This window comes from Plecotus auritus (genome assembly GCF_963455305.1).
Source record: "Plecotus auritus genome assembly, chromosome: 12".
NCBI classification, from domain to species: domain Eukaryota; kingdom Metazoa; phylum Chordata; class Mammalia; order Chiroptera; family Vespertilionidae; genus Plecotus; species Plecotus auritus.
This window is the reverse complement of record NC_137778.1, coordinates 24,345,715-24,368,269: the sequence shown is the minus strand read 5'-3', so window position 1 is coordinate 24,368,269 and position 22,555 is coordinate 24,345,715. Positions and strand designations below refer to the sequence as shown.

Genomic DNA, 22,555 nt, shown 5'->3' with positions numbered 1-22,555 from the left:
AAGCTAGGTCAGGGTGGGTATTTGCTTAAGGGGTGCATTGCTTATGATGAATCATATTCAAAACCTAATACATGCAAATTCACATTTTACATTTTTACATTAAATAAATGCAATTTTATATTTATTTACATTTCATTACATCAGACTGGATATATTCAGTTTCAGTTCCCATTTTTCTAAATGCCCTTAATTAAGCAATAGATTACTGCTCTACCAATGGACACCTTTTCGGAGGACTTTATGTATATAAAAATAATCTCTATTTTCTCCTTCAAATCTTGTATGTAAGGAGGGGACAATATGCAAAGAAGATATTTATTAGAAGAAAGACAACCAATATAATTGTTCCTTATTAAAATAAAATTGTACTTTCTCATGATCTTTCTTAACACTCAGCTTTTGTTAATACAAACTGGCTGCTCCAAGTTATATTACAAGAATTTTGTTCTTTCTTTTACTTGAAAAAGGGGAATCTGTTATAAATGACACCTTGAAAATGTTTCCTGCTGAATAAAATTGGATGGATTAAGTGACACTACCCTACTATTTATAAACATTTCTAGATCTTTTACAATGCAATAAACAGCACCATTTAAATCAATGTTTTTTTAAGTTCAGCTACCACTTACTGCTTCCAGTTGTTTCTTCTTCTGTACTAGTAATTCCAACATGAGGTTGACATTGGCCAAATCAAGGTTATCTTGATCAGTTCCCAGTAAATCTTGAAAGATTTGCCACCTGTGGCCATTCTAAAAATGAAGAAAAGAAACACAATAACTTCCTAAGAAGATTGTTTTGGTGTCTAAAACAAACGTTTAACTACTACTTTCTAATGTTTATTACACAGATAACAAAAATCCTATACAATAAAAGCCTAGTATGCTAATTGACTGACGGGCAGAACAACTGGTCACTATGGGGCGCACTGACCACCAGGGGGCAGATGCTCAACGCAGGAGCTGCCCCAGCCGTCAGGCCCCAGGCCAGCCAAGGTGGGTGCCAGCGGGGGTCAAAACACCCCCCCAATTGCCCCACCTGTCGCCCCACAGAGGGAGGCAACCAGCAGCGGGGGCAGGCCGGCGAGCGGGCAGCACCAGGACAGCCAAGGCGGGTGCCAGCTGGGGGAGCCACCAATCGCCCTGGCGGTTGCCCTGCAGATTGGCCCTGATCGCCAGCCAGGCCTAGGGACCCTACCCGTTCACAAGTTTCATGCATCAGGCCTCTAGTACACTATAATGTTCCAACCTATTCTTTCCCAGCTAGTGGCTTCCCACTGCCTTCTCATGATCATTTAAACACTCTTTTCCCCTTAAATTTATTTAGATAACAGATATGAAAGGTATATTCAAGACAAATGTTGAGTCAGCTTTTCTAAAGGTGTAATTCCCTTCAGAATAAGTGCCTGAGTTTTAATTCTTTTTCTAGCCATATTTTCAACTTTGTATTTAGTTGTAAGGTCTTAATTTAAGCTCACCTGCCTCAATAATTTGGGGTTAATCCTCAAGTTGAGACTCTTTCAGCAGTTTTTCCCAAATTATCACACATAGTTTTACCCTGCCGTATAATATTTCAACTGTCAAGTATTACAAGCAAACTATCTAAATGTGATCCCACCAGACCTTCCAAAAGACAATCAGTAAATTTTAAACAATGCAGTTAAGAAAGTTCTTTATTGAATAAAACAATCATAAATTTCCTTTAAGAAAAATCAACAATATACTAAAATTTGAATACCTAATATTAAAACAATAAAAACAATGAATTAAAATTTATTAAAAATAGTAATAAGAGTTGAAACATACGGTGCTACTCACTGAGTGGTCCAATTTGAACCTCTTTTCCTCAAACCTTTGCTTCTGTTTGAGAATGAGCTCATTCACTGAAAATAAAAACAAAACAAAAAACACACATAATTGTGTTAAAGATATCATCTAATTGTTCTATTTAAATGAACTGTATTTTAAGTTTAAAAAGCTCCAAATTAAAATGATGCTATGCAGAAATTTCAAATTAAAAACAGTTTCGTCACAGGCTACTCCTGGTAAAACTATTACTATTATTACTACTACTACTACTATTACTACTACTACTACAGGAGAAGAATTCTCAGAGTATGTACCTACTCTTACACATTTCAATAAAGACACTGCGGGCACTTGGAAAGAGACAATTCTTCACTGCGTGAGACTGTACCATGCTCCCCATGGTAACTGGTTGAGTCTATGAGGTGGGTACCAAAGATTTTTATTTTTTCTTTGACTCTCCTATAAATATACTGGCAGACAATGTCAGTTACCTATCCACAAAACATCCATCTTTTATTTAAATAACAGCAGATTTTTCCCAAGTGTCAGATTACCACATACTTTCAGAGGGTCTAGCCTCTGGCAAACTACGGCCCGTGGGCCGGATCCGGCTGTTCTATCCGGTTCTCTTGCTCTCCCCTCCGCTCCTTTACTTTGAATTTATATTAGTTCACACAAACACTCCATCCATGATTTGTTCGGGCCCTCCGGTCCATTTTAAGAACCCATTGTGGCCCTCGAGTCAAAAAGTTTGCCCACCCCTGGGGCTAGACCCTTCCTCAGATCCATGGTATGATTCTTGACTAAATTAAGCCAATCTAGTCATTTATACTCTTGCCAGTGACTGACATGGGGTTAAGTTTGTGACCTAGTTTTGACCAATGAGGGGAATGCTGTCTTTCAGAAAGAGAAGTAGAGGAGAAAAATGATTTCTTTCCCTTCCATCATGAACGGATAATATCTGGAACTGCTTAGAGCCATCGTGCAGTGTTGAGGGGATCTAGCCTAAGACCAATACATATGCTGGGGATGGAGGAACAAAAAGATGGAAAGAACTTGATAATATTATAGAATCACAGAATTAACTAGTTCTAGAAATTCTTTCTATGGGAATCAATACATTTTCCTTAATGGTTAAGCCACTGTTAACTGGATTGTTCTGTCTTTAACAGCTAGCTGATTTAAAAAAAATGATAAAGGGAAACTAGCAGTAGGCTAGGTAGGTACTTTAACTTACAGACATTATCCCATTGGTTGTTCTTCCCATTTAAAGAGCGTAACACACAGTACATGAGAGGGTTGGGAAACAAACCCAATTATCTAAAATTTCCACTACACCACAATCGAACTACAAATATTTTCTAACAAACAAGAGAGGTATCGAGCCCACACTAGATATCCAATCTTCAAAGGTGAGTGAGACTAAATCTAAGTAACACTCAATCCAAGACTTAAGTAGCTCAGAGTAGGAAGACAAATATATATGATGCAGTAGTTGTAACATAATGTAAAAAAATCGGTGTTATCATTGAAACAGATTTACAAAGAACACAGAAGAGGAGTAATCAAAATTTAAGAAATAGGCTTCCAGTCGAAGGAGACATTAGAATTGAGCCAAAACAGGAACACAGAGATTAACTAAGTGGAAAAAAATTCAGATAGAGGAGGGGGAGGCAAGGGGCAAAGTCATAAGACAGCAGAAGATAAAGTGATTTAAAATCAATATGGCTGAAACACAGGGTCACAGTGATTTTGTTAATGATTAACAGGGACTAAGAACTAAGATTGGAAATGTAGCTAGATTGGACCCAGATTCTGAAGAGCCTGGTATGTATCTTACAAGTAATCATTATAACCAAAGGAAGATAAAGAAGAGAGCTTGAAATAATGTAGTACTGCGAATAAAGAGGAATATGTAAATAAGAGTTTAATGTTTCAGTTATAGAATTACCCATTGGAATAAAAAATGGGTTAAATAATTGTAATACTTTACATATATATTACATTGCCTTTGACCAAGAAATCTCATATACCACTGAAACTGAAGGATAATCTATATTCATAATTATAATTTTATGGATTCTTAAAACACCCATAGTACTAAGAACAATCAATGCATTTCTATTGCTAAATTTTACTTTTTAGCAACTGTCTTTTTAGATGCAGGATAGTATAGTAAAAGCACAGACTCTTGAGCCAGACTGCTTAGGACCAAATCCCAATTCTGCCACTTACTAGCTGAATAACTTTTATACAGTTAAATTCTGCCTTACTTTCCTCACCTGAGGAATGAAGATGACAAATGATAATTTAGTGAGTCAACATAAAGTACTTAGGACAGTATCTGGCAGTAGTAAGGATGTAAAATGCATTAGCTACTTTAAAAAAACACACAGGAATTTTAAACTTTGCATTCATGTTGTTCTTTCCTTTAAAAAGAGGGCCATTCATTAGGAACAGTGGTCGGCAAACTGCAGCTAGCAAGCCACATGCAGCTCACGAGCCGCACGGTTTGCCGCTCTGTTGACTAATGAGTTTGCCGACCACTGATTAGGAAGATTTAAAAATTAATTTACAATTTTTATCTATAGACAGAGGAAACTAGGAGAGAGAAAGGGAGGGAAAGAGGAAGGGAGAGGGAGAGGAAAAGGAAGAAAAAGAGACAGAGAGAAAGGATGGGGCAGCTAAAGAGAGATCTTGTACATGAAGGAACAGGGAGACTAGAGAGCAAGCCTTGCAGGAGTGGAGGAGAACAATTGCAGAATTGCAGAAGTGGAATAGTTGGGTGAGACACTGCCACCCAACCCCCTCACCCCACATGAGCCTTCCAGGATCAAGAGAGAGAGCTCTGAGAGCTGAAGCAATGTAAGTAAATAACTTAGAAGAGTTTTTCAGTATAGAAAAAAAAAACACAAAAAACCAAGTGGTATTCTACTTTAGAAAGAGATCTCAGTGGTATTCTGAGTGCATAAGAAATATAATCCCTATTTACTTATTGTGAGGAAACCTTAGAGTCTGACCATCACTATACAAAGGTAAAGGCTGAAGATGTGCAGAAAAACAGAAATAGATATATCAGGATAAAGTGTTATTTCCATAGCTGACATAAAAAATCTCATTGGAAGCGCCACTGTAATTAAGGCTTCAAAAATACTTCATTCCAATTACCCCCAAAAAATATTTCAATCCATAAAAAGAGTTTAAAAACTGTATCATCACCAGGATAATTTCTAGCTTAGAAAATCAGTAACTATGACTTCAATATTCACTAGTGAACACACATACACACACACACTAATATATAGTACACTGTATTTATAGTATGAAATTACTTTCCAACATTTTTACATTCCTTCCATACTGGTGTATATAGCATTCTCTCTTTCTCTCTTTCTCTCTTTCTCTCTCTCTCTCTCTCTCTCTCTCTCTCTCTCTCTCTCTCTCTCTCTCTCTCTCACCATTTAGAAAATCACGTAACAGAATTTCTATCTTATGGACTTATTAAGGAATATTGCTTAAAAAATTTAGTAAATCTCCAAATTTTCAGAACATTTGATTCCCTTCCATATGTAACCATTTCAAAAGAAGTAGTTTTCCAAAGTTATGCCACTGATAGGAAAGTGATTCTAGAGCCCACACAGTAGCATTAATTCAAGTTCAGGAACAAAGGCTTTGAAGGATTTTGTTTTCCCTTTTATTTAACCTAGCCCATGAAGTCCAATCTTGCAGAATATCAAACCATTTATATTTCCTCATTTCCTAAGTTCCTTCTCCAAGTTTATCATAAAACTTTATTTATGTAGAAGAATTTGATATTTCAACAGAAAACCTTCACAATATTTCTTCCAAGGTTCCTTTCTGCTGTGCAATTATCTAATGATTTTCCTTAATGAAAAAAAATACTGAATTGTAGAGAAAAAAAGGATTGTAGCCAATGCAATTTTAGAGCAGAGGTAAAAACGAAAGCCATAGCTGAAAAGTTTCAAATTCATGGTTTATTATAAACCAGCATTTGAGCTGATAGTCAAACTGCAACTGAAGCACTAGCAGGTCAGAATCTAATATATTAGTACAAATAAACATCACACTCTAACTCTGAGTATGTTACTCCTTAGAATGAAGCATTAAATTTTGACAAACATACCCAGTAGTACTCTACTTCATATCTAAAAATTAATCTTTGGAAAATTAATCTTCATTCCTAAAAACTCAATCTAAGGCTATTCAAATCTTAGGCTATTCAACAAGTAGAATTTTTAGATATTCACAAATACCTTGATAATAATATTTTGTCTCTGACTAGATATTATTATCAACCATTTACTATTTACCCTAAGGGTTTCCTATTTTGTCTCTCTTCTCCAGCTTCCATTCCACTCTCAAAAGCTCTACATCCATATCTTCCTTCCCTACTTCTTACTTTTCTATTGCCTCCCAGGTCACAGACTCTGCACCCATGCAGGAATGCTCATGGCTTTTCTTTGCCCTCACCCCTCTACCTTAATCCTTTTTTCCATTGTTTTTTACTTCTGCCCCTGAAGCAGAAACGGAAGGAATGCACAACACTATATAAAGAGACAAGTATTCTGGACATCTGGCATTCTCCTTTAGCCTCACATTCTGTCCAGCCATCTATACAAGAATCTAAGAGTTGTGTCAATCGCCGAAGCCGGTTTGGCTCAGTGGATAGAGCGTCGGCCTGCGGACTGAGGGGTCCCGGGTTCGATTCCGGTCAAGGGCATGTGCCTTGGTTGCGGGCACATTCCCAGTGGGAGGTGTGCGGGAGGCAGCTGATCGATGTTTCTCTCTCATCGATGTTTCTGGCTCTCTATCCCTCTCCCTTCCTCTCTGTGAAATATCAATAAAATATATTTTTAAAAAAAAATAAGAGTTGTGTCAATCAAATAAAAAAAAATTAAAAATAATATGATAAGGCATGGAATCTGTCACAACCCAGTTAAGACTGGGGAAAGCATCTGGTGAGTAGAAAGGAGAGACTTGCTTAGTCGAAGCTATGTCACTGAATAAATTAAATGCTAGCATACACTTTGGGGGAAAAGGTATTTTAAAAATAAAAAATCATTCCAAAGACTCACCTAAGAAATTAGGATACAGATGGTCAATATTATCCACAACATAGTTACACTTGGGACATCTATTATTATCCTCCAAACTCTGATGAATACACTTGTAGCTATTAGCAGAGAAAAACAATAAAATAGGTTTAAGTCAGCGATAGATTAATAAACTGGTCACAAAATAATACCTATTAGTCTTCTATTCCTCGTTTTCAACTTAAGCAATCAAACCGTTTATCCAATTTATTCCAGCTTATATGTGTATATCCCAAAGAAGATACATAGAGCATTTATTAGACAATAGTATGCAAAAGTTATTGAAAAATAAATTCAAATAACAAATCTACTGAATATAAAATTTAAAAAGTTTATTAACTGCAAGTAGAATATACCACTCCCAAACAAAAAAATAAACAACAGGAATTAAACATACACAGATTACATACCCATTAAGATGGCTACTATTTTTTAAAAGGCAAAAAACAAGTGTTGGCAAGGATGTGGAAAAACTGGAACCCTTATGCACTGTGGTGGGAATGTAAAATGGTACTGCAGCTATATATAGAAAGTAGTATGGCTATTCCTCAAAAAAATTAATCATAGTATTATCTATGATCCAGCAATTCCACTTCTGGATATATAACCAAAAGAACTAAAAGCAGTGTCTCAAGGAGATATTTATACACCAATGTTCAAAGTAGCATTATTAACAACAGTTAAGAGATGAAAGTAATCCAAGAGTCTACTGACAGATGAATAGACAAAATATAATATATACATGCAATGGGATATTATTCAGCCTTAAAAAGAAAGGAAATTTTGACACATGCTACAATATTAATGAAACTTGAGGACATTATGCTAAGTAAAATAAGCTAGTCACAAAAAAGACAAGTACTATTGACTCCACCTATATGAGGTCTAGAATAGTCAAAATTACAGAAATGGAAAGTTAAATGGCAATTGACAGAGGCTGGGAAAATGGAAAATGAGGAGTTAATAGGTATAGAGTTCCTGTACGTCTGCTTGTAGTTAAATTTTGATCTCAAGTATACAGTGAGTTAATTATGTTTTACATTATCCTCTGGCCTATCCAAGGCTCCTCTCTCACTTTTACTTTGTTATATTTCTTTTATTCTGAATTGAACGTTTTTTTCTTCTTTTACACTTTGGCATCTCTGAAAATTGGGTTATATGTTATAAATGATGGAATTAAAAATTTTTTCTATTGGCTAACTAGCCATTGGATGTAGTAGCTGTTCTGCAAGAAAAGTTCTGGATATTGAATGAACAAAAACAATGTGCACATATACTTAACATTACTGAACTTAAAAGTGGTTAAGATGGTAAATTTTATTGTGTGTATTTACCACAACTAAATTTTACAAAATATACACATAACAATGACACTGATAAAAGTGTTAAAGAGAACACAGAAGTTTTTAACCCTCTATACCAGCCGTGGGCAAACTACGGCCCGTGGGCCGGATCCGGCCCATTCGGCTGTTCTATCCGGCCCGCGGAGCCGAAAGAGCGGAGGGTTCTCTTGCTCTCCCCTCCGCTCCTTTACTTTGAATTTATATTAGTTCACACAAACACTCCATCCATGCTTTTGTTCCGGCCCTCCGGTCCAGTTTAAGAACCCATTGTGGCCCTCGAGTCAAAAAGTTTGCCCACCCCTGCTCTATACCCTTTTCCAATGTCCTTCTAGCCTGCTTTACTGGGCTTCATACCTATCCCCACAAGTGAGTTAAAGGTGCTTTGTCCTGATTACCCAGAACCACCACCCCAATTTTCTAAAAGAGCAGTTAAAAGCTCTTTAACAATTAATAAACCCAGAAGTTTTAAAATCCGCCTGTAAAGCCTATGGTAAACCTAACTACTCCACAGATTATTCTGCACCAACCATATGCTTACTGCCTTGAGCCAAAGAACCTATAGACTAGTGGCCCGGTGCAAGAAATTCGTGCGGGGGCGGGGGGGGGGGGGGGGCCTGGGGAGGTGTTCCTCAGCCCGGCCTGCACCCACTCCAATCTGGGATATCCCCCTCACAATCTGGGACCACTGGCTCCTAACCACTCACCTGCCTGCCTGATCGCCCCTAATCACTCTACCTGCCGGCCTGATCACTCCAACTGCCCCCCCTTCCAGCCTGATCACCCGTAACTGCCCACCCCTGCTGGACTGATGGCCCCTAACTGCCCCTCCCGCCAGCCTGCTTGCCCCCACTGCTCCCTTCCACCAGCCTGCTCGTCCCCAACTGCCCCTCCAGCCAGCCTGCTCCTCCCCAACTGCCCTCCGCCAGCCTGCTCCCCTGCAACTGCCTCCCCCCCCCCCCCCCCCCCCCCGCCGCCAGCCTGATCGCACCCAACTGCTCCTCTCGGCTGGCCTGCTCCCCTCCAACTGCCCCCACCTTGCCGGCCTGCTCGCCCCCAACTGCCCTCACCTGCCAGCCTAATCACCCCTAACCTCCTCTGCATCATCCCCACCACCATGGCTTTGTCCGGAAGGTCTCCCGGTCTAATTAGCATATTATCCTTTTATTAGTATAGATCAGTGGCTCGTGAGCCGCAGTTTGCCACTCTGTTGACTAATGAGTTTGCTGACCACTGACCTAGACTCTCGACTCCAATAATTACAGGCTGTTGTTGTTCCTTGTGATTAAGCCCCTATCCCAGTGGTCAGCAAACTCATTAGTCAACAGAGCGGCAAACTGTGGCTCGCTAGCCGCAGTTTGCCGACCACTGGTATAGATATATCAAAAAAATAATGATTACAAGATAACAAAAATTACTTTAAAAAAAAACAAAACCTCTCACTAACTACATTTACACACAGATTTAAGAATGCCAAAAGGCAATTTTGCTAAGTAAAATCATCTTACCAAAAGCTGTGGCCACATTTCGTCATGTATGCTTCCTCGATCATATCAAAGCAGATAGGGCTAAAAAGAAAATAGAAAATAATTGATACTTTTAAAGTAGAGTGATTTCAAATTAGAAAAGGCAAACAACAATACAACAAAATCCTATTTCCATACACAGCTAAGTCTCCAAACATCTTATCAATGAGAGATGAAATTTCTCTTGAGCTGAATAAACTTCAGGGGATTGCAGGTCAAATGACAATTTGTTCAAGATGGCACTAATGGCCATCAAGCTCTAAAATGAATTAAATAAGGCCGAAACCGGTTTGGCTCAGTGGATAGAGCGTCGGCCTGCAGACTGAAAGGTCCCGGGTTCGATTCCGGTCAAGGGCATGTACCTTGCTTGCGGGCACATCCTCAGTGGGAGGTGTGCAGAAGGCAGCTGATCGATGTTTCTCTCTCATCGATGTTTCTAGCTCTCTATCCCTCTCCCTTCCTCTCTGTGAAATATCAATAAAATATATTTTTAAAATGAATTAAATAAGTATATTAAAATGGCCCCAATACTTTAACTCACACATAATTTTTAACAGTGCAATGCAATCACAAGAATCCTTAAGAAAGTTCTATCATCTTCTTTGATCATCCGTACTCAAAAACATCTACCCAGATCTACTAATGCAAATGTGCTTTTAGTTCCCATCTCAAAAAAAAACTAATTTCCTGAATGATAAATTTACAATTCCAATTTCAATAACTCTTCCAGGTAATTAAGATGGTAATGATAGTTTTAATACTCAAAATAGCACAAACTATATCCATTAAAACAATGACATATATTAACCCACTTAATACTTTCAACAGCAGTGTTGGTAGGTACCTATTACTAGATGTACATTCTTACTACATACACTTAGAAAACTGAGGCAGGGGGTAAATGAAACAATTGCTTTCAGGCATTGGACACTACGCAGCACAGTACTGATATTTTTGATGGAAGATGAATAAATAAGGAGCACTATCACAGACCCAGTTTTCTGTTTTCACAGAAAGATTCACAGGCCCAAGGAAAGAGAACACAAGCATAGTACAAATATCTTGCCAAGTCCAGAAAAGGATTCCTTAAGTCTAGGAAAGACAAAAGGGAAAGAATTTACAGGACAGGACAGACACCAGAGGAAGGAGCTACAAGGAGAAAGAATTCTACAACTCTATACAGGGTTCTCATCAAGTCCATTGCTGAATACTATTCATACATGTCTAGAGTAAAACTCTACAAGATAAGTTAAAAAATAACCACATAGCCCTGGCCAGTGTGGCTCAGTTGGTTGAGCATCGTCCCATGCACTGAGAAGTCACAGGTTCGATTCCCGATCCCCAGCAGGGAGCATGCAGGAGGCAGACAATCGATGTTTCTTTCTCTCTCTACCTCTCCCTCCATCTCTCTCTCTCTCTCTAAAATGAATACATTAAAAAGCACATTTATGCACATAAATACATATATACCTATGTATATACATTTATCCCAGTTTAATGTGAATCTCAAAAATATTATTATGCCAAATTAAAGAAGTGAGAAACGAAAGGCAATGTATTGAATGACTATATTACTTGGGCCTAGGATCATGTGTTCCAATTCTGAATTTGGAGACAAAGAGCCTCACCCCAAAGTACACAGACTAAAAGAGAGAAGGATGGATTCCCAACGATAAAATCAGAACTACGATAAACAGAAATCAGACCATCTTTTACAATCCACCTTTCACTCTACATAGAAATAGAGACAAAAATCAGTTCATTAAATTTAATTTTGAAAAATGAAAAGACAATTAACTTATATATGAGAATATGAACAGAAAACATGTTACTCAATGAAAATATTGAGATAGTAGGGACCTATTCAAACAGAACTTGATACGTACATATATGAAGACAGAAGGCAAAGAACAAGCAAGGTAAAAGGCAACGATGGAGAAACAACACATGTTAAAAACAAGTCAAGAATCATTTTAATTTTGTATAATACAAATTTTAACAGGAAAATGAAGCATGACTGTCACAGTCCTCCTCCCAAGCTAGAGAAGCTTTGAGGATAAAGGATTGCAGGGTAAACTTATTTAAAATAGGAAGAAATAGCTTGGCTAGAGTGACTCATATGTATGCAAGGAGAAAAAATAAGCAACAAGGTTTAAGGTTATACTGATTTTAACAATTCTTAGAAGGAATATTGATTGGTTCATTATTAAGAAAGGTTTGTAAAGGGAAAAGGTAGTCTTCAATCAGCACATTCTTTGGTAATAAACTACTACTGTACAAGTACCTCCCTCTCAATTTATAGACCAGAATTCAAGTTAATAGTAGTCTTTTATATCCTGCTTCATGATCACCTCATTTTCTCTGCCATTTGATGCACCTAAATCTTATGTTGACACTGATGCTGATAAAAGAACTTTAATGAACTGCTATGACTTGACATCATCTTCTGCAGAGTACCTTTCATGATCATTGTCATCCAACCAGCACATTATAAAGCAAAAGAATGAAGGTGTTTTGTTTTTTTAATAAACAAAATAAACTGACGAATAAATAGGTCCAGAGACATGGAAGCATGGAACAGACTGATAGATCTCAGAGGAAAGGGGGAGTGCGGGAAGAGATTAACCAAAGAATTTATATGCATATATGCACAGCCCATGGACACAGACAATAGTGCAGTGATGGCCTAGGGTGGGACAGGAGCTGGGTGGAGGGAGCAAAGGGGGTGGGAAGTGGGGGACATTTGTAATACCCTCAACAATAAAAGTAATTTTTTTGTTTTGTTTTTAATAATTGTTTGTACTGATCTTAGAGAGAGGAGGGAGGGAGAGGGGAAGAAAGGGAGAGGGGTAAAGAGAAAGAGAAACATTGATGTGAGAGAGAAACCTTGATAGGCTGCTTCCTGCACAATCCCCTACCTGGGAACAAACCCACAACCTGGGCATGTGCCCTGACCAAAATTGAACCCGAAACCTTTTGGTGTATGGGTCCATGCTCTAACCAAATGAGCCACACTGGCCAGGGCCAAGTTTTGTTTTGCAGATTCAAAGAAGTGCTTGACTGATGTTGCTATAACAAGAATGTAATGAATTCTAGCTTATTTCAGTAGTTGAATATGCTTTAACATCTCTTAAAAACACTTTTTAATTGTTGGGAAAACAGTAGCAACGTGGTCACAGGTTTCATCTTTAATGCTAAGTGTGATTTATAGATAATGGCTGCCTAGGATGCAATGCAGTGAGATAATATCTGAATTCAGAAACATTTAACATCTAAGTGAAGTAATAATGCCAGGATATGACACAATTATGTGATTAAAAAGTCTTTCTTTAGGATAGTCTATTATTAATAGCTTGACTTGAGAGGCAATGACATATTTAATAAGTGGCAGATCTATTGAATGTAGATCCTACCTACTTCTTATCAGACAGATGATTAGAGTTAACCTTCCCACAAGGGACTATCTACTTGAAAACATTTATTTCTGCTGTAACTTAGAGAATAACGGGGCCTTGCAGAGGTAGAAAAGAGCATTTCAGGTAGTTGAAAAGCTAATGCAGAGGCAGTAGTAATGTGAAAGAATAAAAGAAGTCATCTTTCAAATACAGGCTGGACTCAAGTAACTTTAATTGAATGGATCATGTAAGAAAAATTTGAAAAATAAAAGTAACAAAGACTTCCTTGAATGTCAACAATTTTTCCAACTTCAAGCTAAATACTACTCTCCTGTACTACAAATTCTGTCTATAAATCCGTTAGAATGACCTGCAATTTGATAATATATACTTTTGATCCTTTGTGTGAAAACTATAAATCCCTAAAATGTTCAATTTTGCAATTAAAAATAAACTTTTTAAAAAATATAAGTCAAGAGAGGCCAATATGTATTACTGAAAATTAGGCATTTGACTTTAAATCAATTATTCTCAAGAAAATGACATGTCATTATCACCAGTGGAGCTATTGCGAACTAGATTGCCCACTCCAGCCTTCAATTCTGGTAAATCCTCTCAGGAGGTAAGCAGGCAGACAGGCATGGGGAGGAAGAGGTTAGGGATTAAAAACATTTATCTCATGTGATTATAGAACAATTGTTTCCCTCCAATCTATCACATTTAAAAACCACTAGGCTAAACCCATGTACTCAAACCTAAGGATATGTAGTCTAATTCCATACAAAGAAAGCACTAGGTCGAAAATTAGGAGATCTGAGTTCTGATTTTGTACCTTAGCTGTCCAATTAGAAACAACATTACTTAAATTCTTTGTACCTCAATCGAAATATAATTATACTAGAGGCCTGGTGCACAAAATTCGTGCATGGCGGGGGTGGGGTTATCTCTCAGCCCAGCCTACACCGTCTCCAATCTGGGACCCCTCGGGGGATGTCCGACTGCCAGTTTAGGCCCGATCCTAAACCGGCAGTCAGACATCCCTCTCGTAATCCAGGAGCACTGGCTCCTAACCATTCACCGGCCGGCCTGCCTAATGTCCCCAACGGCCCTCCCCTGCTGGCCAGGTTGCCCCCAACTGCCCTCCCCTGCCGGCCTGATCGCCCCCAAATGCCCTCCCTTGCCGACCTGGTTACCCCCAACTGCCCTCTCCTGCCAGCCTGATCACCCCTAACTCCCTGCCAGCCTGATCTCACCCCTAACTGCTCTCCCCTGCCAGCCTGATCACCCCTAACTGCCTCTGCCTCGGCCCTCACCACCATGGCTTTACCTGGAAGATGGCCAGCCAACCCGGTCTAATTAGCATATTACCCTTTTATTAGTATAGATAGATTACATAGGATAGGATTGCTTAAATGGGGGGGAGAAAGCCTTTTTCAGCAGGAGATGCTCTTGGCAGACAAAAATACATAACCCTTATATTTGGACTGATAGCCAGCCATATGCACTATACTGCCAAATCGGTTATTAAAAATTGAACCACTTTCTGCCGAAACCGTTTTGGCTCAGTGGATAGAGCGTCGGCCTGCGGACTGAAAGGTCCCGGGTTCGATTCCGGTCAAGGGCATGTGCCTTGGTTGCGGGCACATCCCCAGTGGGAGGTGTGCAGGAGGCAGCTGATCGATGTTTCTCTCTCATCGATGTTTCTAGCTCTCTATCCCTCTCCCTTCCTCTCTGTAAAATATCAATAAAATATATTTCAAAAAAAAAAAAATTGAACCACTTTCTTACACCTTATACCAAACAGCTGTTGCCCTTAAAACCCCTCCTCAGCCTTTGCAGGTTCTGCCTTTGCAGTTCACCCAGATTAGGTTCTGATTGGTCAGTTTCTATGCCAGTCAGCGTCAAAAGCTCTGCCTCCTAAGCGGCCACTGGCTCCTTGCAATTCACCCAGATTTGGTTTTCACTGGTCGGTTTCTATGCCAGTCAGCATCAAAAGCTCCGCCTCCTAGGTAGCCATTGGCTCCTCGCAATTCACCCAGATTTGGTTCTGATTGGTTGGTTTCTATGCCAGTCAGTGTCAAAAGCTCCGCCTCCTAGGCAGCCATTGGCTCCTCACAGTTCACCCAGATTTGGTTCTGATTGGTTGGTTTCTCTGCCAGTCAGCATCAAAAGCTCCACCTCCTAGGCAGCCACTGGCTCCTCTAGGAAATCCGGAACGGCCCCACCTTCACTTCGGCTTCAGCCCTTCAGTCACGCCCCCAGTCTGCTACCAGGTGTATCTCTGGCAGCTCTGAGAAGCGGCACCTCAGGTCTGTGCTGGTGGCAATTTTGAATTCTCATCCCTGACCTAACCTTCTTACAGTGCGAGCTCCGTGAATGTAAGCATTTGTCTTGTTCATTCTTAGTTCATTCATAGACTTTACCTGTGTCTATGCATCTATGCTAGCACCACATGGTGACCGGTCAAACGGTCGTTTTGGTTGTCACGGTCATTGCCTTTTTATATATATAAATTAATATTACATTAAAATTGGAAGTCTAGATAACTTCATAGAATTGCTTTAAGGATAAAATGCAATATGAAGTATAAACATCTTTAAAATGTAATGAATAAGGAATTGTCAAACTTCACTCTCATTTAGATGTAAAAGCATAGAGTAATTGGGACTGATTCAGTTTGACTGTGAAGCATACAAGAAAGACCAACCACACCCAAAGTTAATTAGAAATGAAAAGGATTCCTTGAGCCTTGCTTAATCCATATCTTCCTACTCCAAAAGATTGGCCAAATCAAATCTAGCTTGAGAATCGAGAAACTAGATTCCTATTAATGAATTCTTCTGAATAGTCAACTTCACCAAAAATAACCTTACTCCTAAAAAATAAAAAAAGTGCCAGCTACTTACACTCCCCATCCCTCACCAATCCTATATAAAAAAAGGCTAATATGCAAATTGTCCCCTCGGGAGTTCGACTGACCGGAGTTCGACCACTCACTATAACGTTCGCTGACCACCAGGGGGGCGGTGTGGGACGAAGGAAGGCTCCAGCTGGCAGCTGGAAGGAAGGCCCCGATTGGCCCTGATTGCTGGCCAGGTCTAGGGACCCTACCCATGCACGAATTTTGTGCACTAGGCCTCTAGTTTACTATAAAATAGCTGATAATAAGTACAATGAAACTCATACAGTGCCTGGCAGACAGTGAGTGCCAAATAAATATCTGCTGAATGAATGCTTGATTCCCTTATTTCTCACATAGTGTACTTATATGGATGCTGGCATGTGTTCTTTTAGCCTACTGAAAAGTGAAATGCAAATGGTGGCAAAAAAACAACAACAATTGGTTTGATCCCCAGTGAAGGCACATAAGGGAATCAACCAGTGAGAGCATGGATAAGTGGAGCAACCAATTGATATCTGTCTGTCTCTCTCTAAAATAATTCAATCAGCCCAGTAGGTGTTATTCAGTGGATTGAGTTTCATCCTATGCACCACTAGTTCAATTTCGGTCAGGGCACATGCCCAGGTTTTAGGCTCAATCCCCAGTAGAGAGTGTGCAAGAGGCAGCCAATCGATGTTTCTTTATCATCAATGTTTCTCTCTCTTCCCTCTTCCTTCCTCTCTCTGTAAAGTCAAAAAAAATAAATAAATAAAACCATTCAATCAATCAATAAGACAATTGAACCCTGCAAACCCTCACTTTGTTTCATTAGCTTCTACTTTACCATATGATGCTCTCTACTGAGTGTGGGCACAAACACCTCTTAGACCCAATAATAAGCTACTTCAGTTATTTATAAGTGACAATCACATTTATAGCCCAATTTCAATTAAAAATGAATTAATTCTGAATCCAGACGTATTTAAGACAAAAGCAAAAATATAAACAGACATTACTAACTGCAAGAATTGGACATTGTAAGACTACATAACTTCCTATTATATTTATTATAACTGACCCTTGAATAACACAGGGGCTAGAGGCATTTACCCCACAGCTGAAAATCCACTTATAACTTCTGACTCTACAGTTGGCCCTTCGAATGGTGGATTCAACCGATTGGAGATGGAAACATTATTTTCTATCTGAGGTTAAGTATATGAAAATACTGTTTTTGTTCAGCGTTAGTTGAATTCATAGATGCAAAACCATGGATACAAGGGCCGACTGCATTTATTTTTTAAAAATCCAGGTATAAATGGACTAGGCACTTCAAACCCGTGATTCAATGGGCAACTGTAACGACACCAACTCAGATCATCTTCGACCCTGAAGTGAATCAACTTCCCCTATGAGAGGGCAAGCCAACTTCCTATATCGCTAATATTCTAAGTCTATATACAATTTTCTCCAGAAAGCAAGCACAAAATCCTACCAGTTCTCACTCAGCTAAATACAATTCCTTTCTCACAATTCTACCATTTAGACTGCATTTCGGATACAAATCCAATGCAAATCCCAAAACACTCTCAACAATACAATCAACTAAATCTTTCACTTATTACAGCTAACTTTACCTCTATGCCAAATATCATAACTAAACACGGTGTTTCATTCATGATGCCAACTATGATACAAAATGTCTAATACCTAGTGTCTCTCAAATTAGAAGTTCCAGTACACTAATGCATTACAGCAGTTACATCTGATACATGAATGAGATTTAGTAAGTGTGGTTCCCCTCTTTCAAGACATTCAGTTGAGAGATGAAATTTTTTTTTGAAACAGACTTTCTTGATGACAGTAGCCTCAACAGCCGATTTAAAAGGGGCCCGCCCTTGGAAATAGGACGGATACTTACATGAAATACTACTTCTCCTTAAAACATTCATACCTATGCTTAGAGCACCATCTACCACAGTCTCAATAAGCAAACTCTGGCCAACAATTCCATCCCTCGAGCAACCCAGGAAGCTTAACCCTCTTCCTTTACAAGTTCAATCCACTTCGACAAGCAATCGGACTGATAGGATGCCTAATTCACCAGGCAGCCAGAAAACTCAAGGCCCACCTCCCTGCCCAGCTTTCTTCTTTTATGCACATCCATTTATTTGATTGCCCATCTCGCCACCCCCCTTATTTCTTATTCCCTAAACTCCCTTCATTTACCCCCCACCAGCACTTACCTTGTTAGTACGGCACCCTGCTCGGGACCCCAAAGTCCCCCCATCTTAACCCCAACCACCAGCTCGAATACCCATGCAGCACCGAACAGCCACCTCACCCGGACCCACCAGCCCAAACAGCAGCTCAGACTTGAGCGACAAGGGGCTGCTCTTCACACCCACCAGACAAAGTCGTTGCTTTTGTCCTCGTAAGAGTTGATGAGCCCGTTGCAGAGGGGGGCGAGCAGAGGTCGCTTTCTGCTGCCGCTGCCGAGGCTAGAGCTGCCCCCTCCTCCGCCGGCGCTGGGCCGGGCCGCACAGCTGAGCCGGGACAGGCCCGCGGACACCACCCCGCCGCCGCCGCCGCTGCCGGACACGGCGGCCGCCACCAACACAGGCCGCCCTGGGCCCCCGAGGCCGCCGGAGCCCGCGGCCTGGGCTGCCCCTCCGGACCCCAGCGCCGCTGCCGAACCCGCCACGGAAGGGGGCGACGGGGAAGAGGATAAGGACGAGGAGGCGGAAGTCACCGAAGAGGCCGCCGAGGAGCCAGGGCTGGTCCCAGCGGAGCCCGACCCGGCCTGGCGGCTCCCGGACATCGTGACTCCCTCCCCTCCGGCCGGGCTCTCGGAGGAGAGGGACCGCGACCCGCCGCCGCCCCTACCCTCCGCCTCAGTGCATCCTGAGGATGCGCTCCGCGCCAGGAGGTGGGGCCGAGGAACAATAAAGTTGATTTTTTTAAGGCGACCACACAACAGCGTCCAACGGGAGGGGGCGGAGGAAATTAATCACGCAGAGTGAAAACCACTACCGCCCTCCAGGCCGCCGCCGCCGCCGCCGTCTCCGCCGCAGCCAACCCGGGCGCACCGAGGGCCGGCCGTGCGCGTGCGCGAGCGACGGAAGGGGCGGGAGCGGCGGGGGAATACGACTTCAGACGCCGACCGGGTGGTGCTCAGATACGCACGGCGCGCCTCCGGTGACGGCGGTGGCCTAGTAATGACAGCAGCTGTCTACGAGAACTGTTTTCGTTCGTGACGTACCGGAGGGCAGGCCTTCTAAATGGAGGACAAGGCGGAGGATGGCAGAATGAATGGTCAGGGTGGCGAACTAACTGGGGGTGGGGGAGCGGAAATCGCTCAAAAAGCGACTGCGCACGCGCGCCCTGGGTTACCCAGGGTCCCCGCTCCAGGCCTGGGAGTGGCGCCGGCGCGCAGTCGCCTAACCACGCATGCGTGCGGGAGAGCCGCATTCCTGAATGGGGAGAGGGAGCGGTGGCCCTCCCCGAGAGGGAGGCAGCGTAACGCAGTGGCGAAGGCACGACAGGTGCTTCCGCTTAGGGAATTGAAGGCCCTGTAGACTGGGACACAGAGAAAGGACCCAGAAGCTCCTTTCCGAGCAGTCGAAAGCACTGGCCGGGAGGCAGGGACTCCAAGTTCTGTTTGAAGCCATTCCACAGTATCCTGAGGAATAAATTAAGATGAAGTCAGTCAACAACGCTTTGTAAGTGGAAAACGTGGTAGCAAACGTTACCAATTTTATGCATTCGACCTTCAGTTCACTTTTGCATTTTGAAAAGTTATTTACCAAATGAAGCATATCAACAATGGAAAACAAATTATACTTAATCAGAACACAGCTGAGTCAGAACCCCAGTTTAATGTGGATCTGATAAAATTCTAGCACAAAACAAGTAAATCTGGCATTTTAAGCCACCAGAAAATTTGCTCTTTCTGGTAGGCTTTTTGGAATAGTAAGAATTGATTACCAAAAAAAGAATTGATTGCAGATTTCCATTTGCCTTTTTGAGAATCCCTAAGATTCTCGGGGATGTAAATTAGAAACAACCGAACTGGTTGATTTTCGGTACTCTTTCTAACTCTATCGTTCTATGATTCTTAGAGGGAAAGTTCCCTGACTTAATGTTCACAAGTTTTGAAGACTAGGGGCAGCGAGGACCTTTCCCTAGAAGCATCTATCCATGCTGAGGGAGCAGGACCAGGGAAGGACCTACTTGAAGGCCCAGCAACAAGACCTAGCCATTCTCCTGGGCAGTGAGCCATCATAAGGATGCCATCCTCCTCAACTCTACCTTAGCTGCTCACCCTCTATGCCCAGCTCAGGTTCCTACTCAGCAAAATAATATAGGAATGGCCTTAGCAGATTTCCAAGAACCACTCTTCGTGTATGAACACTGCATTATCCAACCCATGTTTATAATCACTTTCTAGACCCACCTGAAAATATAAAACAAAAAAAACACCAAAAAAAAAAAAAAACACCAAAAACAAAACAAAAATAAAAAAGAACAACAGCCGAAACCGGTTTGGCTCAGTGGATAGAGCGTCGGCCTGCGGACTGAAAGGTCCCGGGTTCGATTCCAGTCAAGGGCATGTACCTTGGTTGCGGGCACATCCCCAGTGGGAGGTGTGCAGGAGGCAGCTGATCGATGTTTCTCTCTCATCGATGTTTCTAGCTCTCTATCCCTCTCCCTTCCTCTCTGTGAAATATCAAACAAATATATTTAAAAAAAAAAAAAAAAAGGAACAACAAAACCACAAAACAAAAAGACCCACTTCACAGAAAAATGTGAAGCCTCACTGACTCCTTGGCAGAGATAGTTTCACCTTCATATGTGCTCCTAGGATATTTTGTTTGCACTTAAAACATTGCATTTTAGTGGTTTATATATGACTAGAGGCCCGATGCACGAAATTCGTGCACGGGGGTGTGTGTCCCTCAGCCCAGCCTGCACCCTCTCCAATCTGGGATCCCTCTCACAGTCCAGGACTGCTGGCTCCCAACTGCTCGCCTGCCTGCCTTCCTGATTGCCCCTAACCGCTTCTGCCTGGCAGCCTGATCACCCCCTAACCACACCCCTGCCAACCTGATTGATGCCTAACTGCTCCCCTGCCAGCCTGTTTTCCCCTAACTGCCCTCCCCTGCAGGCCTGGTCATCCCTAACTGCCCTCCCCTGCAGGCCTGGTCCCCCCCCAACTGCTCTCCCCTGCAGGCCTGGGTCCCTCTCAACTGCCTTTCCCTGAAGGCCTGGTTGCCCCCAACTTCCCTCCTCTGCTGGCTTGGTCACCCCTAACTGCCCTCCCCTGCAGGCTTGATCACCCACAACTGCCCTCCCTTGCAGGCCTGGTCCCTCCCAACTGCCCTCCCTTGTTGGCCTGATCGCCCACAACTGCCCTCCCTTGCAGGCCTGGTCCCTCCCAACTGCCCTTTCCTGCTGGCCATCTTGTGGCGGCCATCTTGTGTACACATGGGGGCAGGATCTTTGACCACATGGGGGCAGCCATCTTGTGTGTTGGAGTGATGGTCAGTTTGCATATTACTCTTTTATTAGATAGGATAGAGGCCTGGTGCACAGGTGGGGGCCAGCTGGTTTGCCCTGAAGGGTGTCCTGGGTCAGGGTGGGGGTTCCCTTGGGGTGTGGGGTGGCCTGGACGAGGGGCCTGTGGTGGTTTGCAGGCCGGCCACGCCCCCTGGCAACCCAAGTGGAGGCCCTGGTATCTGGGGTTTATTTATCTTCTACAATTGAAACTTTGTAGCCTGGAGCAGAGCCAAGCCTTCTGCTTGATCCGTGGAGGCAGCCATTTCTATTGGGGATTTATGTATCTTCTATAATTGAAACTTTGTAGCCTTAAGTGAGGCCTGGGCCAGCCAGGGTGTGCGGAAAGCTTGGCTTCCTCCATCGCCGGGGGTAACCCTAGCCTCCTGCTCTTCCCAGCTCTGTGGCTGCCGTCATTTCTGTTTGGGTTTATGTATCTTCTATTATTGAACTTTGTAGCCTTGAGTGGAGGCCTAGGCCGGCAAGGGCAGGCAGAAAGCTTGGCTTCCTTCATTGCAGGGGAAACCCAAGCCTCCCTCCTGCTCTCTGTGGCCGTAGCCATCTTGGCTGGGTTTATTTGCATATTCGCTCCTGATTGGCTGGTGGGCGTGGCTTGTGGGTATAGCAGAGTGATGGTTAATTTGCATATTACCCTTTTATTAGATAGGATTGTCTACCACCAGCAGCCTATCAGCTTTAACTTTGTATTCTCTGCATGTAGCACAATACCTGGCCTATGATTGGTACTTATCAAAATTTCTTGACCAACAAATGAATAAAGCAGTTGATCTCATTTTAATTATTTGCTGAAAGTGTGCCTTTACAACTAAATTGTAAGCTCTTTGAAAGACAGGACCAATTTTTTGATGAAGGAGTGCATAAATAAATGAAGTATATAAAACATTGCTCCTACATTCAGGAAGTTTATGAAATAATTG

The 22,555-nt window shown here is 41.9% G+C and overlaps 1 protein-coding gene across 3 annotated transcripts in view; it reads right to left on the bottom strand.

Moving 5' to 3' along the window:
- The window catches only part of COP1 (COP1 E3 ubiquitin ligase), a 114,369-nt gene extending 95,235 nt beyond the window's left edge, over nucleotides 1–19,134 (bottom strand). The window contains exons 1-5 of one of the 3 annotated variants that reach the window (XM_080649242.1): nucleotides 18,470–19,134; nucleotides 9,768–9,827; nucleotides 6,902–6,999; nucleotides 1,803–1,879; nucleotides 630–749 (exon numbers count right to left, since the gene is read on the bottom strand). In XM_080649242.1, the coding sequence (XP_080505368.1) occupies nucleotides 630–749; nucleotides 1,803–1,879; nucleotides 6,902–6,999; nucleotides 9,768–9,827; nucleotides 18,470–18,882 (768 nt within the window). In that variant the 5' untranslated portion in view covers nucleotides 18,883–19,134. The remainder of the gene's footprint in view (nucleotides 1–629; nucleotides 750–1,802; nucleotides 1,880–6,901; nucleotides 7,000–9,767; nucleotides 9,828–18,469) is intronic. The other 2 variants (XM_080649244.1, XM_080649243.1) reach the window with 2 other exon arrangements.
- Nucleotides 19,135–22,555: the final 3,421 nt, after the last annotated feature.